A 17,973-nucleotide genomic window follows, 5' to 3' on the forward strand; every position below is an offset into this window, starting at 1 on the left:
TACCCCTCAAGTTACACAGGTCTTTGGGGCTGCCAGATGGAGCATCCAAAGCCTGGCACACCTGAATATCACGCATCCCGAACTGTGATTTCAGAAGACTTTCAGTAGTCCATACAGTGTCACTTGGTGGAAACTGCTCCAGGGGATGGAGTCTGGAGGTAGATTTAAGAGTGAAGGAGGTGACAGAAGGTTATGTGGGATAAAATAGGTAAAGGGAAAAATATAGCAGTGTCAAAAGATATAAATGTGGCCCTAGAAACAGGGAAAGCAGCAGCACAGAGGCTGATCAGTAAGAGAAGATGGGAATTTGAAACATCCACAGGTCCCATGAAACATGGTTTGATTGTCAGCAGACGGGATGTTAATGAGCACATACCTTGCCACTGTCGTCTTCAGTTGCCAGACACACCTCTGTCTCAACACAGCAACACACAAACACGAACTGTGAATAAACTACACAATTTAGCTAATCACATAGCGTAATGACCTACAGACCCTAGATCAACAGTAAACCAGGCTTTTACACACAGAGTGCTCCTAGATGAAATTAAGAGCCAGCCTTTTTCTATTTGAGTTCACGTGCAGTTGTAAACTGTAAAATACTTTGTTTTTAAGATGCACTTTACCCGATTTTGTTCAGTGTGTGGCAACAGCAGTTATCAATACAGTCCCTGAGCACCATCACAAACAACATTCTTATTTCAATTACTAAGAACAGACTTTCAGGCGATGCAGAATGACCCTGTGAGAGCCGACACCACCAGTGCACGTTGCTGTACCCGGTGTGGGGACTCGTGCTGTCCTCACGGCTCATTCCCAAGCAGCTGCAGCTTCCACCACTCCAGCTGCGTTTGACTACGTGACCTATCAGCCACTTGATTTGATGCTTTCCTTTAAGCTAATGAATGCCATCTTAAAGAAAATCCTCCTTTCTGACTCCTGTTTTGGAGGAAAAGACCACCAGCACACTGGTACCCTTGCACTTATTAACTTTCTTAGGCTGTTCTGATCTGTCTGTAATTAGCTTCGTTGCAACGATGATTTCAGGAACTGGCAAGACAAATCGAAGAAAGCAAAGGACTTTAAACAAACAAGTCATCCTTTGAGCTGCCGCTGACATCCTCCGCTTTGTTCTCACCCATCACTGCGTGGTTGAGATCACCTTGCAATTAATTACCCTGAACATATTCCCAGCACTTGAAGTAGTTGCTTTATCACCTCTCGTGACTCAGGTTTTTTTGTGACCAGACTGATTAAGGCAGTGCTGCTCCTGAAAAGCTTTCAGAGTGTAAAAATTCTACATCTTGTACAGCCATTATTCATGTAAAAATATTTGTTTTGTAGTAAGTTACACTGTTAAAACGGTGGAATCCTCTTGGTTTCATGTGGGCCAGGATAGTGCTTTTGATCTAACAGCAGTGACAAAACTCTATTCCTTTCACCTCTCTGAAATGGCAGTAATGATCACAGCTGACCATAAGAAAAAACCTGTGTATGCAAATAAAAGTGAAAACTAACGTGCTAGTGGCACAGCCTGCACTTCTACAGCTGGGCCAGCTTACCTCTCCCAGGCTGTGCTGCTGAGAAGGTATTAATTACCTCCTCTAAATGAAGGCACCAACGTAAAAGCTACTGCCAATGCACTGACCTATGCCAAAAGAACCTCACTGAATTACCACATTTAATTTCTGCCAGTGACTTGTGTATATATCTGTGCATTTGACTGCCCTTGAAATTCAAGAGCTAGAGCAAATGCTGCAGCAGGGATGTTACGAACCTGAAGACCAGTCCTGATGTGAAAGGGGAAGGACGCTGCGGAGGACACAACTTACCTGCTTGACCAGGGCTGCTGGCATCTGAGAGGACAACGCACACGGCTCCGTTTTAACCCCCTGCTCTCTTCTTTAAACTCCGTATCTTGACAACTAAAGCAGACAAAAGAGCAAACAATATTCCACAGGCAAGAGCTTCTGTCGATTTGGCAGGTGCGATGCAGAAGATAACCAACAAATGGGATGCTCCTCCAGGCTACCTTCCTAAACCACCTCCAAATATCTCTACTTTCACATAAACTGCTGCCTATCCTGGAGCTACAAAATAGTTTCTCCTGTGCAGTGCAAGAAAAATATTAATTCCAGAGAGAGACAGATTTTTTCCAATCCTCTAAATAAACAAATAACCAATCAGAAAACTGTTTTCTTCTCCTAGCAAGAAATAAAGATCATTTAATGGATTCTTTTCCTCACTCAACACAAAATGGAGGTTCTGGCAATTCTTTTTAACATCAAAATATTGAAAAATGTTTTCACTATCACTTTATGGCAATTTTAATCATGAAATTCAGTAAGCAGAAACTATCAGTTTTAAAACAAATAAAAATCAGTATAACTAATCTAAACAAACATAACAAAACTAAAGACAAGTGGGGGGCTGAGTACCCAGACACTGCTTATTCGGCCACATTGCAGAGCACACCCACAATTTAAAGCTATTAAACATGAAACCATCAGAAGTAGTTACTATCCTGGCTGGATGTTAACATACCATGTTGGGTTCTCGATAGGCTGTCTTAAGAACAATACCAAAATATGCACACTGGGGTAACACCGAAGCAAAGTCACATCGTCACACTGCTGTGTTCACTCTGTACTTCAGGAGCATGTAGAGGCATGAGGAGACAGCAGCACCCACGGCCTCACACAGCCAAGAGGGACTGCACAGGGGCAGCCTCCCTAGGCCACTTTCAGACATTCAGAAAGGTCTGTGCTCATTTAATCTGCGAGTGCCTTGCGGCCACCCCTGCTAGGGCTGCTGTCGCTGGGCAGGACACTAGAGCAGATCTCCTGAACGCCCTTTCTCTGCTACCATGCAAATTCAGCCAGCTGGGTTAAACACCCTGGGAAGGGGTCTGGGCTAAGGCCAGACAAAAAGCTCCTCTCGCGCAGGCACCGCTGCCAAGAGAGGGTTCCCCAAAGTGGCCAGTGGAGAATGCCCAAGTAGTGACTGCAGGCCCCCGGACCCCGACTGGGAAACAGGCAGGGAGCCACCGGCATCTCGGACCCACACAGCTCTTTCCGCAGAGCTCATCTCATGATGGCTTAAGATTTAGCACAGAACTTCACCAGGTTTTTTTCCTCTTTGAAAGGTATTGTGCGACTTCTAATGTTTTCTCATACAAAACTTGTTCTTACATGAAGTAAAATCAGGAGCGCCACGCGCTTCACAAAAATCAATCAGAAGTGACGCTAGCCAAAGACTCAGGGAAAACACTGCCCTTAACACATGAATAAATAAAGGCAAGAAAACAAAATTATCAGTAACTGCTGCTACAGGGCACATTTCCAGCTTTGTAAGTGCACGAATGCTATGATCTTCAATGGTTTTTACATATTTTCTTCAAGGACAGAAAAATCTCTGTTCTGTATTAAATACTCTGTATACTACAGACACTACAGAATGAGGTAGTGCATACATGGCACGTTGTTATCCAACAGACTAAAACCCTGAGTAATAAAATTCACTTTTCTTGCAACTGAGATTAAAACAAAGTCCTGATTCCCATTTGCATGAAGAGCGGCTGGCACTGAATAATTTCTCTCCAGTGCAAACAAGAATCTCAAAGGGAAAGCTGCTTTAATACCAGGTGTTTCTATTGAAGTGATTCCAGCACAGTCTTCTAAGAATTTCAGGATTAAAATTAAGGTCAGATACTCTGTTTTCTATAACCATAGGAGGCAAGAAGGGGATCCAAAGGGGAAGAAAACCCGAAAAAGTTTTCTATGTCTCAAATCAAATATTTAAATACTGAATTGTTGAAAGAGTATCAACTTCAGTTCTTGCACATGAGGTTTCTTTACATGCCTTCATCTGTCTCATTAAGAAAGATTTTGTTTGAAATTATCTAACATGAAAAATACTGCTAAGTCTATTCATAAAACAGTATTCTATATTTTTATTTTTCAAACAGCAAGTGACCACATTTAAAATGCATCATTTGCAAATATAAATTATCAAACTATTAGTTTAATTAAAAATAAAGCAAAAACATTACTTCCCTTAGTATCACAATACATAGAAGGGTATTATAACCCAAAAAGACTAAGTTAACCATAAGAAAACAATAATGTCAAAAGTGATGAAACTCATTAAGTCACTTAATGGATAAATCAATCCTAAGAATACAATACCATTCACCATGATTATGTAAAAAAAAAAAAGCAATCTTTCATTGTATTATACAGATAAAACAATCCTTCATGCCACATTTTGTAAACCATGATATAAATTACAGTCACAGTCAAATGAAAAGGAAGAGTAACTCCCAAAATATTTTAAGTTGCTTTTAGGGCAGAAATAAAGGCAGAAACAGAATCATTTAAAATATATCAAGTTTAACCAAAAAAATTCATTTGGTCAAGCCTGCTATCCAAGTAGTTTTGTTTCCTGCAAAACTATTTTTGTCTTTTTTCTTTTGATTTATGAAATTTAAATGTTTCTTTTATGTATTAAATGTAAGTGATGCATTGAACTACATTAATCCTTTTAAACTTGTATCATTTTTGCCATGAGATCCAAACATCTTTCGTGTACCTACATGCATGCACATACACACACAGACACACACACACTCACTCGCTCACTCTCTCGGTATCAGGAAATTCCTCATGTCACAGGAGTTAAGAAATACTCACGTACTGCTTTCTGTCAGAAACACAAGGAATATACAGATTCATACTTTCCAGGTTCTTACAAATCACTTTTACTGATGGAATTCACGTTATGGTCTTTTGTCTGATAATAATGGGACGGAATAGATGTTGTAGGATAAAGAAATACTGTATAATCATTGAAATAAACCTATTCTCCTAAATTTATCTATATGGATTTTTTTAATTATTAATTGAAATACAAAGAAGGCATATGGACTTCAGGAAAATAACACTATATCAGAAAATGCACTGTAACAGTGTTCCACTATAAATGTCATCAGGTTTTTCATAGCGCAATTTCTTCTGTACACTAGATTTTGTACTAATTTCTGTCTTCAAATTCATCATCTTTCCAGATCCAATTCAGCACTACATAGTATGCCTTCAAAATAAAAGGAGGTCACTTGCTTTATTGAATGCCAAGTTCCCTTCCAGACAGCATTAAAAGAAAGACAAGACTACACAGACAAAGTCCAGTATAATTCATTTCTGACAATGAAAATTTCAACTCCTCATACTGTTGCAAAATTCCTCCTACTGAAATGCTTTACTACAATAATAATAATAATAATAAAAAGCATACATTACATATAAAAGATACCAGTGTACTAAAAGTGACAGGAGTGGACTAGCAAATCCTTCAAAGCACATATTATATAAATGACTAGCATTTAAAAACATTTTCTTCTATAAAATGTAGGTCATATACATTTATAAATTGGGGGGGGGGGGTTCTAAAGCAGTGATGCCTGTTCAAATAGTTATGCTGCTCTGTACAGTCTAATACCTATTCAATTCAAACTATAAGTTTGACATTTAGTTTATTTATCGGAATAAACCCATCTCATCATCTCATAGCTCATAATTTGAAAAATACGCAGCTCAAATGAAGAGGTGACTTGGAAATTCACTGTTTATCGGCATATGCAATAAGAAGAGAACTACTCCTTTCTATTGGAGGCCCAAGTCTCATCAGTTCGGTATCAGGACTTAAAGGCTCCACATTTAAGTAGAGGAATTGCCAGGAATCAGCACAGAAGCAGAGCAGTACCTCATCCTTTAGAGACACAGCTACTCGACTTTTGCAGTCCTCCTCATCTTGCAGAAGTGCAGCCAAGCCCTCCATTTCTTACTCAAAGTGTGCACGGATGAAGCCATAGATCTAAAGACTGTCCCCTCTGTGACTGAAATTGTGCCGTGTAAACAATGTTATATACTCCAGCAGGAGGACATCTGAATTTATTTATAAAAAATGATTAAGAATATTCATTAACTCAAACAAGGCTATTAACTCCCAAAGGTATTTTTGGAACTTATCCTTATGCTACTTGTAAAGTTAGCACTGTCGTGTATTATTGCTTACAAACAGTACATCATCATATGCCTTCCAACAGAGCGGTACTGTGATCAGTTCATAGGTATTTACAGGCTTTTTTGTTTGTTTTTAAACAAGCTATAAAAACATTACATACTTTACAGACAATACAAATACTCAAGTCAAACAAATGGAATGCATAACAATAAGAAACGTCATAAAGGAAGACTGACATAAGTCCTTGATTGTCAAGACACATTTATATTTATATATAAACTCTAGCTGTGCAGAATCAAAGATTCAATCATAGGTACATCCTTATTTGATAAATCATATTTACAGCATGATATTGCATAAAAAAATAAAATAATGTTGTTTACACAATATTACCTTTCCATCCATTGGATTAAGGAAAGCAAGAAACAACTCTTAGAAATGTTTGCTTGCCTCAGTTTGTGTTTCCTACCAAAAGATCTAATTTTAAAAAGGAAACGTAAGGTTTTATATGCAGAGTAGAGCAAAAGCGACTATAAATTTATTTCCCTGACACAAAGCAATTTAAAACCGATCAAAAGTTCAAATTTTAACTTAAAGACATTTCCTTTCATTAGCAGTAATACTTTCTTAGTACTCGTCCTTTGCAAAGTGAGTTTTAGCTAAATGCATTACATGCCTAACACAAACATGCATTACCGTAAGTTGAATGAACTTTCAAAGTTACAAGGCTTCATCTTAGTAAAACATTTAACACTAGGAAACTGTAACATTATTCATTTACTTCAGTACCAACCATGTAATTTGAAAGTTCACATGTGTACTGGTACCGACTGCATAAGCGTATTTCTGCCTGTTAAAATTCCCCAACCGATTCCCAGGAGTATTAGGATTTTCCCTGTGATTTGTAATGGTATTAAAACGAGCAAACAAAGACGAATAAAAATCAAAGCTCTCAAAGCCAAGAAAATTTAGTTAGCAAATATACATACATAAAGTAATCCAATGCTGCAAAATTCAGAGTGGATTCATCCAAATATTCTGGTTCATTTCAAATAGTTACTACGTATGATACAAATATTATAAAAATATTCTGAACAAGCATGGAATATAATGTATCTGTCCAGGTGGAAAGTTTTCATAGGAGAACATGAATACTTTAGAATAAAATCCAAAAGTTACAGTAGAACCCCAATAATTCGCAGCAATGCCATAGAAACCCTTTACAAATGACAATTTTGAAAATCGTGAAGAAGTAGGCAATAAAAGCAAGGATGTCACATCACAGAACGTACTTTGTTCATTTATTTTGACAACTGTAATTTAGCTTTCAATACTTCTTGTACCTCCCAGTATACTCACATAGATTCTGCAGTATACTTGGGTGAAGCAGTGCAGTACTACTAATAGGAGACCTCGCTACAGTACTTTTTAGACCATTGCAGAGAGGTGAGGAAGAGACCATCGGGACGTATAAACCCATCGGATGCTCTGATTAGCCGTCAGCGAATTAGCAAGATTTTACTGTACTTCTCAATTAACAATGAAAAGCTCCCGTCATCCAAAAAAAGTGACAAGTACAATATAAAAATAATACAAGTGTTATTTCACATGAACACTTCCTTGTCCTATTTTCTTCTTGAAACACAATTTTCCTAAAGACAACACTAGGAGACACAAGATCATAAACATAGTTCCTTTATCAACCAATTTAAATTGTTTATGTTGTTATTTGTAAACCAACATACAGTAATACACATGGTTAATCCTTCTCCCCAAACCTTATAAGTTATGATTAATTCATTCTCAAATCAAATGAAGAAAAGGTAAATGCCTATTAGTATACCATTACAAGCTGATTCCTTCATTGTCTGTTATATTAATGGTAAAACATATCAAAGGATCCATGCTACAAGGGACACTGTCAAGTAATTTAGGACCAAACTAGGGCCTATTAATATGTGCGTGTGTATGTATATATATATATGTATTGTATTGTATACATACATATAGTTTGGTAATGAATTTCCTCTTTTTTAAAATCCTCATTGCTCTGTCACTAGAAGATATCCCCAAAAACTTCCACCCAACACACACACACACACACACACACACATTCGGTGCTTGCATGACCTTTAAGCAATGACGCCTGTTGTTAGCTCTGTGGATTATAAATGCTCACCTCAGCCCTATGCTGACTGACTGAACATCATCAGCACAAGAACAGGACACAAAACCAAAGTCACCTTTTTCCAGACATACAGAAAATTAACAAAAACGAACAGTGACCAGATCAAAATGAAGAGTGTGCATCCGTAGCAGATTAAGAGCAGCAAAACATGAGCAGTGGAAAATGTTATTAAATAACGTCATTTATTAAACAAGCAAGAGCTTTTTACGTAGTTAAACCTCCCAGAACTACACACACATTTATTCCAGAATAAAAGAGCACGTGCTCAGGAATTCATAGCAGTATGTTTGGTTAACTCCTCCAGTACAGAAAGCTTCAAACATCAGTGGATCAACTACTCGCACCATGGCTTTAATTGTACACGTGGAAGACCCCTGCGAGATTGTCCCTGGGGGCCAGATTGGGACTCCACAGCCTGTCCTAAGGCACCGAGTGCAGCTGTAACGGCTCAGCAGCAGGCCAGGGAATGAGCTGCGACAGGAGGAATAACAGTTCCTCAAATGATTCCCACTTCACTTGGGGAAGAGCAAGATCCTCCACTCTACAATAACTTGCTCACTCACCCAGGCAGCGATTCCTAGGTGTGAAGATGGCATGGAGCAAGAGCTACTCCCTCCTACTCCTCAGTCACCGACTCATAGCAGAGTATCAATGCAATAACTGTTAAAAATAAAGCTGAGTCAATCTCCTTTGGGAGAAGCAGACTTTATTCCTCTGACCTCCCTATGGGACCAGAGAAGTGCAGTAATAATCTAGCCTCCTTTTTTTTTTTTTTTTGCTTTTGCTGCTTGTGGTATTTAACAGATAGTACCATTAGTGGCCATCTACTTGCAACAAGAGGACATTAGATCAACGATGCCGACACAGTATTATCCAGGCAGCACAAGGTAGGATGTTATGGAAACGAAAAATGTTAACAAGAGGTGGCTTCCTTGAATAAAGGGGCCATAAGTGTTATGTCTGTGCAAACTACAGTGGAAAGAAAAACCCAAACTGACCATAAAGGATGAAAAACAGAGAGACATGAATCAGTTTGAAAATACTCCTTCAAAGAAATTTGCTTACATATATCATTAATAATCCATAAGGAATTTACTGTTCCTATTCTCCCCTGATGCTCCTCCTTCTTAACTCGGAGCCAAATACTCAGACAAAATTGCTGGTAAGTCATAGCACACTGAAACACTTTCCTATATTAAACACAGAGTCAATGAACCAAAACTGAACCTGTTTTCTTATACCAAGTTATTAAGTAAGAAGTTTACATAAACTGTATTTCTTGTCAATATAGGAAGCAAGCTATGGATAGAAATAGAAATGCACTTTCTCCCTCACTGTACCACGAGAAGTTAGTGCCATAATAGTGCTACTGTAAGGGAAAAGAGACAGAGTGGGATCAGTTTCCTAGTAATGAAAATTAAGAAAGATACTGCTACTGCTTAGAGAAGAGGTGAGAACTGTTCTATGTCCTGCTCAAGAAGTCAGGATATGCTTTAGCCCCTTGAGACGCAGTCTCCTCTCCTAGCTGATGGCTTCATCTGAGAGTATCAGATAGCAAGAGTGCTGTAAAAGGATGTTATTTAAAAAAAAGAAACCAAACAAAAAGCCCCCATCCATACCTATATATATATATATATATATATATGCACGTGTGTGTGTGTATGTGTGTGTGCTTTTCCCTGGTTAATCAGCCTATTAGGCTTGAACCGCCTTAAACTACCAGACAGTGTCCCTTTAGGGAAGGTGCAATAGAATGAACATACAGTTCAAAAATCTGTAACTTGTTAACTTAAACTACACAATAGTTATGCTACTCAAATCTTACCACCTTAAAAATGCACACAGAACTACTTATCGTACCATACTGCATACTTCAAGACAAAGTACTATTCAAAAAACCATACCCATGGTGCAGGGATAAACTTTGTGGTTTATTTATACTGTGAAATGCAATGAAAACTTCTCATCACTCGCCTATGCTGGAAAAAGAAACCCTGTTCACTAGCGTTATTCGCTGGTTTTGGTTGGTAAAGTTGTAATGAATTTCCCTAAGCAAGCACTAAATAAATAGGGAGTTTGAATGCCCACTTCTTCAGCTTTCAGGGATACTTCAGTAAATTTAATGATCGAATTGTCAAAATTCTAGACAGAGAATTAAAACAGGTTTTACGGAAGCTAAGAATACCCAATCTCAATGTATATTGAAAAGAATAATTGGAGCTGTATGAGATGAAAATTATGCAACCGTATCAAACCTAAAAATGGTTTTATTTTTTAAGAAATCAAAAACTATCAAGTTGACTAAGTGCTCTATGTTAATCATTATGAGTACGTAGGGCAAGGTACAATTAAGCTTTAAAATCTTGGAATACACAGTTTGTGTAAGCATTATGCAATTGGGAATGTACTCTACAGAGTATTTTAACTAAAACTTCAAAATTTTGATATCTGCATACGAAAAAGTCATTAAAAAGTTACATCTAGATTCAGCTGTACAAAGAAATACACATTACTTCAGGAACGAAGTAAAGGTTGTAGCAGTTAGGCATTTTGCTTAAAAAAGTGTTTAAAGTATTTTAAATTAATTAGATTTTTAAATAGTAGAGTTAGTCTATCAGAAGTCATTTTTTCCTCCAAACGCAACTCAAGGTAATGCAAAGCAGAAATAAAGGGCGCATGGTCTAAAATAATTTTTGAGAGAAATGGAAGAAAGATTCTTCTTCTAGAAAATGCCATTTTTAAAAGCCATATTTGTATGACTTTGAAACTTATTATCCTGTGTCTTTAGTACATGCCGATTCCCTGCTGAAGAGCAATGACTGCTGACGAGCTTAGAAATGACAATATGAAGAGTATCAGACAAAAAACTGTCCTCCCAAAGCATACAAGGAAACCAGTGAGGAAACAGCCATGGAGGAAAGTCTTACCTGGGGATCTTGTTTATTTTAAATTTCATAGAAGGTAAAATATTTTCTAGATTCAAATAAGTGAATAATAAACTGCCTTTGATAGGGGCAACAACATCAGGCAGTTCAATGACTGGTGACTAACCAGAAAAACAAACAAACAAACAAACAAAAAAAGCAGTTATTGGTCTTGCTAATATCAGCTTACTTTTGTTTTAACATAGCGCTCTTAAAAGCTGTACAGAACTCCATCTTATACAGAGCAACCCCCTGTTGACAAACGTGTTCTAAAGTGCCAGTATTATTTACAACGACTCCTCAGCCAAAAGTCTGGCCCGTTGTGGCATCAGGTGAAGAAGTCATCCCAGCTCTGCTATCGTTTACATTCACCAAGGGAAATTCTGGGAAATCAGCACTTGTCCCTGGTCCCCGAAGGTTCACCTGTCCATTGGCAGTGCTAAACTGAGATGATATTCCAGCTCTTGCCCCATGGTACTGAGCTCTAAAGGGCTGCTCAAATGAGCTAATTTGATATGCTTGATGAACAGGCTGTGCCTCTGCTTTCTTCTGGGAAGTCACTTGATCCAAGAAGTCCTGTGTAGAGGAGGAAGAAGAATGATTTGCCTCATCACCTGAAAAGGGAAAAGGGTGCTGTGAATCACCAACCATGAGTCCAAAATGAGACTTGTCTGGAGTTGTTCTTAATGGAGAGTTCATTCCCGATCGAAAGCTATTGACGGGTATAGACGTGTAGACCTTCTCCATGGAAGGAAATGCTGGCTGGGTTGTAAGAGTCTGGTTATCAGTCACAAAATTAAGGCTAGGGTTGTTCAAATAGGCATCATTTTGGCTAGTTCTGTCCAAAGCTTGCTGTAAAAACTTTGAATATTCCTGTAACATACTAGCTTTATCTGACGAGGACGCTTGAGAGCTTGTTCCAACTGTCTCGGAAGGGGTGACCTCAGACACTTCAGAAGAATTGATTGATATACTGGAGGTCACCTCAGTGTCAGCCACACTGAAAGATATCTCATGCTGTCCATTAGCCTTGTGTGAATAATGATCTAACAGAGTTTGCAGTACCTCATCTGGAATGACATTTTTGTCATGGTTACCTTTAATTTCAACATTCAGTGCCTGTGTGTCCAGTATTGAGGCTGTAGCAGTTTCATCAATGACACTGGCCACAGCTGCCTGGGTCACTGAAGGCTGAGATGCTATGGTACTTACATTCAAGGCATATTCTCTACTGTTATTACTAGCTGCTTGGAGATACCTCTTTTTCTTTAAAAACTGCATTGCATCATCGTAATTAGTGCTGCTGTGTACAGGTTTACTGGGCCCTTCCTGTAACGTGTCAACTTGATCAATGTCAGCATTACCTTCCGAGTCCAGTAAACTTTGCTTATCCACAAGATCAAAGGCGTACTTCGAAACCTTGTTGTCTTCATACGTAGATAGAGGTGAAATGGTTTGACTTTGCTCAAGTGGCTGTTTCAGACTCCGCTTGCTGTTAACTTTTTTGAGAACAAGCTTAGGTGGGTGTATTTCTCCAGAGTTTGCTTCTTCTAAGTGCGTCCCACCGACCGAAGAATGCGGCATCTCAACAGCATATTCCGCTACCATATATTCATCTTTTACTTTAGTACTAGACGAGTACAAAGGCAAATAGTCATTTTTGTCCTTCTTCTGTTCTGATTTATCTATACTTTCCTTATCCCCAGATTTTGTTTTCTCTGTTTTCTGCCTTTTCTTCTTTGGCAAGGAGCTGTCTTTCATAGGCGTAGAGAAACCAGAATCCTCCTCCGATGGCAAAAAACCAACTTTGGTGGCACTTCTGTTCGGTTTCTTGTCGCGGTTCTCATGGCACATACGTTTATGTTTCAGCACACGATCAGTCCTGGAGAAATACTGCAAAAGATTATTATTATTATTATTAATTATTATTATTAAAATTTAAATCTATTAGCAGAAAGAAAATAAGCCTTTCATTCTAACAAATTTACTTGACAATTCATCCACTTCACAGATTCTAAGTGTCAAACAACAGCATACACTCAATAAAATCAAGCACGGGCAGCTGTGAATCTGCTCCACCTGTGCACCAAGACCACCCACCTTAACACAAAAAAACCATTTGTTATATGTTTATTTGTATGCACATGACTATAACACCTGGGGAAAGTCCTAACCATACTACTTGGGAATTGACGTTTTGTTTTAAAATTGTGAAAGATTTCACTAAGGTATCTTACCTGCAAACAATATTCACACTGGTAAGGCTTCTCTCCACTGTGAGTTCTTTTGTGCCTTTCCATGTGGTACTTCTGAATAAACCTCATACCACACTCGTCACAACGAAATGGCTTTTCACCTGATAAAAAACACGCAGCAATGTTAGTCTTAAAAAAAATTAATCAGTGTTCTTTCATACAATTACCAGGTCAAATACTACATTCTCTATTAGAAGTAATAAAGAAGAAGATTTAGTCTGCTGCTATTGAAAAACAGCATAGGGCTTGCTCACATCACTATTTTCCCAGTACTCAGTAGCTGATGCCTCAAAATTATTTTAAGCTTTTACACTTAAAAAACCCTAAACCACCTTTAAAATGAAATTCTTACTTCCTCTTTCTAATGTAGGTGCAGATATCTGTCTTGAACCTAACAAAGATAGCTGTCCTGAACTGCTGCTACATATTTGTTTTTTAGGGCAGAGGATCATATAAAAATACCTCAATTCTCTCACCAACTCATTTAACTCAAATTCATCCTTTCTAGAAGAGGCTTAGGCATTTCCAAGCTTTTAATTTAATTCTTTTGTAGGGTGCTCCATACTTTCAATTCCACCACCAACCTGTATGTAGAATTGAAATAACTGCTCTGCAAAATAAATCCTACTATTTTGGTTGGAACACAGTTTTTTAAATTATTAATTAAAAATATTTTATTTAAAAATTAAGCTGAAAACAAGAAATCTCTGTAGCTAAACTGGCGTTTGCATACTTACAGATTTTTCTGTTTGGCTGCTTTGTTTGTTTGGTTTGGTTTTTGGTTTTTACTTCAATGAAGTATTTGTTCAGACAATATTCATTGCCCTGAAGTAATCTGCAGTTCTCCCCTTATTTTTCCTCACACAGAATTCCTGCAATGATCCTTTCAGAACATGGAGTAACTCTGCTTTTCTTTCCTTTAACTTTTGCCTTACATCTTCCCCTCTGATATTTTTATTTTCTACGTTTCTCTGACAAAACCTAAAAATTCCAAGTGCATTGAAAAGTTAGTTCTGCTTTTCCAAAAGTTCAGTATTATTTAATAGAACTCACCCTGAACAACAGTAATCTTTCCTCTTAATATTTACTATGAAATCTTCTGAAGTGACATAGAGATCAGGCACTGTCTTGGCAGCATCTGTCAACATCCTCTTTCTTCTAATACTGTATTGCACTGGTATGTGGGATATAAACCATCTATCTTTTGTTTTCAGAAATATGAAAACTAGTAGAAAATTATTCTACTAGCTGATTTTATTAAATTATTACTAATAATTAATTAGTTAAATGTTAATACATTTTAATTTATTATTTTAAATGTTGCTAGAGGGTAGATTTTCCATTTAGAACAGAGCTATTTAGCCACATTCCACAAATGAAAATATGGCACCTTAAAAATAAGATGCCAGTATTTATAGAAACTAGAATGGAAAATATCTCTATCACCCACACATTTGCTCCTAGTCAGGTCATTAATGCCCAGAGTTTCAACCTTCTTAACTCCAAGCAATTTCTAAATCTCTCTCTTTGTAAGCCTATGCCCTATTTCCAATTATTAATTCCTACCTCTCTATGTGGCTTCTCAGCCAATCCCTTTCTTGGATGAAATTATTCCAATTTATCCTCTCCTAAATCAAATTATCTCCTCTCCTAAGATCTCTCAGCTTCCATCAGGGTTTTTTTTTCTACAACCTCAGCACCCTAACTCTTCTTTCACATTCAGTCAGAGACCAACTTTTACCATTTCTGTCTTATTAATAAGCTTCATAAAATTCTGCTTTTTTCAGCACCCTGTATAAATTATAACATCTATCATATCACCCTCTCTTGTACTGTCTATAAGCAAATCCTCCTCTCTGGGCTATTTCTTAACTTTTGAGCTCCAGTTTCATTCTTCATGTTCCCTTTTTTCGTTTGGCACCCTTACTACTACAGTGATGTACTTGCACCAAGCCTGTTGAGACTTTCTGAACCCAATTCCAATCCCTGCCTTCACTTTTGAAGGAAATGAGGCAAGAGGTTTAGGTCTCCCTTTTCCAGTTAAATCACAGGAACCCTTTCATTCCCAGTAGACAGCTACTTAATCCTTGTTACTCACTGTTTTCTTTCCCTTTGCTCCACTATTCTACTTCATGTTTCTTTTAAGTCACCCCTTTGCACTACTCTCCTTACGCTGGCTGGAAGTGTGCTTTCAGAGGCTCTTAACATTTCTTACAGAAAGGAGCAGGTGTCTGGGATGAGACCTATCTTGAGCCCTACAGAAGCCAATTCAAGGCAGAGAAGCACAGCAGCTCAGTCCTGTTCTGGCCCTAAGGAGCTATCCCCGCTATCACGGATGCATTGAACGCTTAATTTCTACACTTACCTTCAGCCTTACACCAACGCCTGTAAGGGAATTGTCAGAAGGTGCCTTAACATCTCTCTACTCGAGCTGGCTATTTACTGGCACAAGACTCCGCCAGCTATCTATTCCCTTTTGAAGGCTTAAACAGAGCCAAAAAGGGATTCTGAAAGGGGTTTTTTTGTTGTAGAGTATTACCACCAGCAGCTATTTTGGAGGCTTTGAGAGTACCTATGAAGCCATTGCTGGCCATGTCTTAATAGGAAGAAAAGTTTGGGGATGCTGCCCTTGAATTACTCACTTCAACACAGAAAATAATATTTTTCAGTAGAATTCCAGAACACTCCGGAAGTAAGATTAAGAAATACTTTTTGAAACTGATACCATACTTAATGCTCACTTTAATGTTCATAAGGAAGATAATATAAGAAAAAGATTAAAAATTAATATGAAGATACGCTTCCTATAATAATTTCTTCCTAGCAGAATCCTGAAATTCAGATGCCTTCTGAAATTTTGCTGTACTTTTAAAACAGGATGTATCGCAAATGGAGGAGATCATTAATAATAACCTTCTGCTAACGGAGGGAGAATCCAGGACTTATTTTTCTGAAATGTCTTGGTAAGTGGGAAAGAATTAGATGTAGGGGGGAAAAAAGTCAAAATTTAAAAATACAATAAAATTATTACATGCATTATTTATGAAAACAGCCTATTTTTTGTGTCTATGTTGGCAATCTATTAAATTGGAGCAACAGAACTATTTATAAATTGTGGTACAGATACTATGTGTATGAAGGCTATAATAATTATAAACCCCCAGGCATTTTAAAATCTAAACAGACAAAATACAAATTATAAAATACCAAAGAAAGCAATAAAAAGCAGCATGACTGAACAATGAGGTGCTTGAATTGTTAGCCCCAGTGTTGCTTTATATGTTTTTTCTAATGTAATCTAATTTTTTGTGTTTCAAATGGAAAGCGTGGTGGGTTACAGAATTAGGACACATGAATGCATGAGTGGGTAAGGTGTATAGAAACATCTCTAAGCAAAAGGAAAGCAGACATATTTGGAAAAAAAAAAAGATTCAACATCTTCGTGAGCCTCATAAGCTCAAAATACGAAAATATTTGTATACCAATGACTCTTCCCTCTCTCACAACTGAAATGGAGATTTTCTGTATCGTTAGTGAGACGTTTAGCAGCAGGGCTCTAGCACTGCTGCCCTCCTCTACGTACAATTATTTCTAGTAAGTGAATTTTGTATTAATGCAATGTCTGCTTTTAGATGCAACTATTTAATTATTTACACAGAGTAAGGCTGTTCATTGATTGCTTCCTAACTCCCTCATAACATTTCATTTGAAGGAGTGGTTCAGGGAACCAAATTCAAATCATGCTGGAGCTAGCTGGGGCACCTGTAAATTGAGGGCTTGTAACAGGCATAAAATGAGGCTTCTAAGGGTTACCACTGTCTTCGATTGGCTTAAAATAAACTGGAAAATTTGATAAACATCTTTAATAGACTAAGAAACATCCTGTTCTTCACCAGTGTGTTGAACACTGCACAAAAGCTGGTGCTAAAAGTGATCACTTAGAGAGATAAAAATGCAAAATAAAAAGAAAGAAATACAACATTGAATTTATAAGAAATATTTCTTAAGAGAGTATGAATAATACAAAGAGAGCTTCCCTTCCATCAAAGTGAAGCACAGACCCACTGCTCATCTTCTGGTGAGAGAAGCAAGCTGAAAATTCAGCTTTTCTGTTTGGGTTCAGTTATGCAGCCCTGAACACCAGAGTAACGCTGCACAAAGAGCCAAAGCCCAGTAGTGAACACTGTCACATGGAGGTGGGAGCACAGACAGGTATGGAGAATGCTGATTAGCTGCACTGTAACTGGGCCATGCCAAAAGTCAAGCACCAGTCAGATACTTGCAAACTAAATGGACTTCAGAAAAGGTTTTTCCACTCCTGGATGCTGGGTCTTACATGTTTTCTCCTAACCATCTCCTAGCTGTCTCCTAGGAGAACACTCATAATTCAACCATCTTCAGCTTTCTGAGAAACAACCAAACTATACCTCAGGATGCTGAGGAAAGGAGGAAAACAGTTATCTTAAAAAGTCAGATAACAACGTGGTTAATTTATTAAATGGCAGCCTTTTCTCTGCTAAACAAAGAGTAGTATATGTAAGAGCTGGCAGAAAACCTGCAACCCCACCACCACCACCACCCCCAC

The 17,973-nt window shown here is 37.9% G+C and overlaps 1 protein-coding gene across 1 annotated transcript; it reads right to left on the reverse strand.

Annotated features, from left to right (window-relative positions):
- Positions 1 to 10,492: 10,492 nt before the first annotated feature.
- Positions 10,493 to 15,982, reverse strand: ZNF148 (zinc finger protein 148). Its single transcript, XM_010192353.1, has 3 exons — positions 15,928 to 15,982; positions 13,371 to 13,489; positions 10,493 to 13,026 (listed from the first exon to the last, which is right to left on the reverse strand). Exons 1-3 carry the CDS (start codon positions 15,980 to 15,982, stop codon positions 11,434 to 11,436), a joined length of 1,767 nt encoding a protein of 588 aa, XP_010190655.1. The 3' UTR covers positions 10,493 to 11,433.
- Between the last annotated feature and the right edge of the window lie 1,991 nt (positions 15,983 to 17,973).

Source organism: Mesitornis unicolor, unplaced genomic scaffold, assembly GCF_000695765.1.
Source record: "Mesitornis unicolor isolate BGI_N332 unplaced genomic scaffold, ASM69576v1 scaffold49790, whole genome shotgun sequence".
In the NCBI taxonomy this organism is placed as follows: Eukaryota; Metazoa; Chordata; class Aves; order Mesitornithiformes; family Mesitornithidae; genus Mesitornis; species Mesitornis unicolor.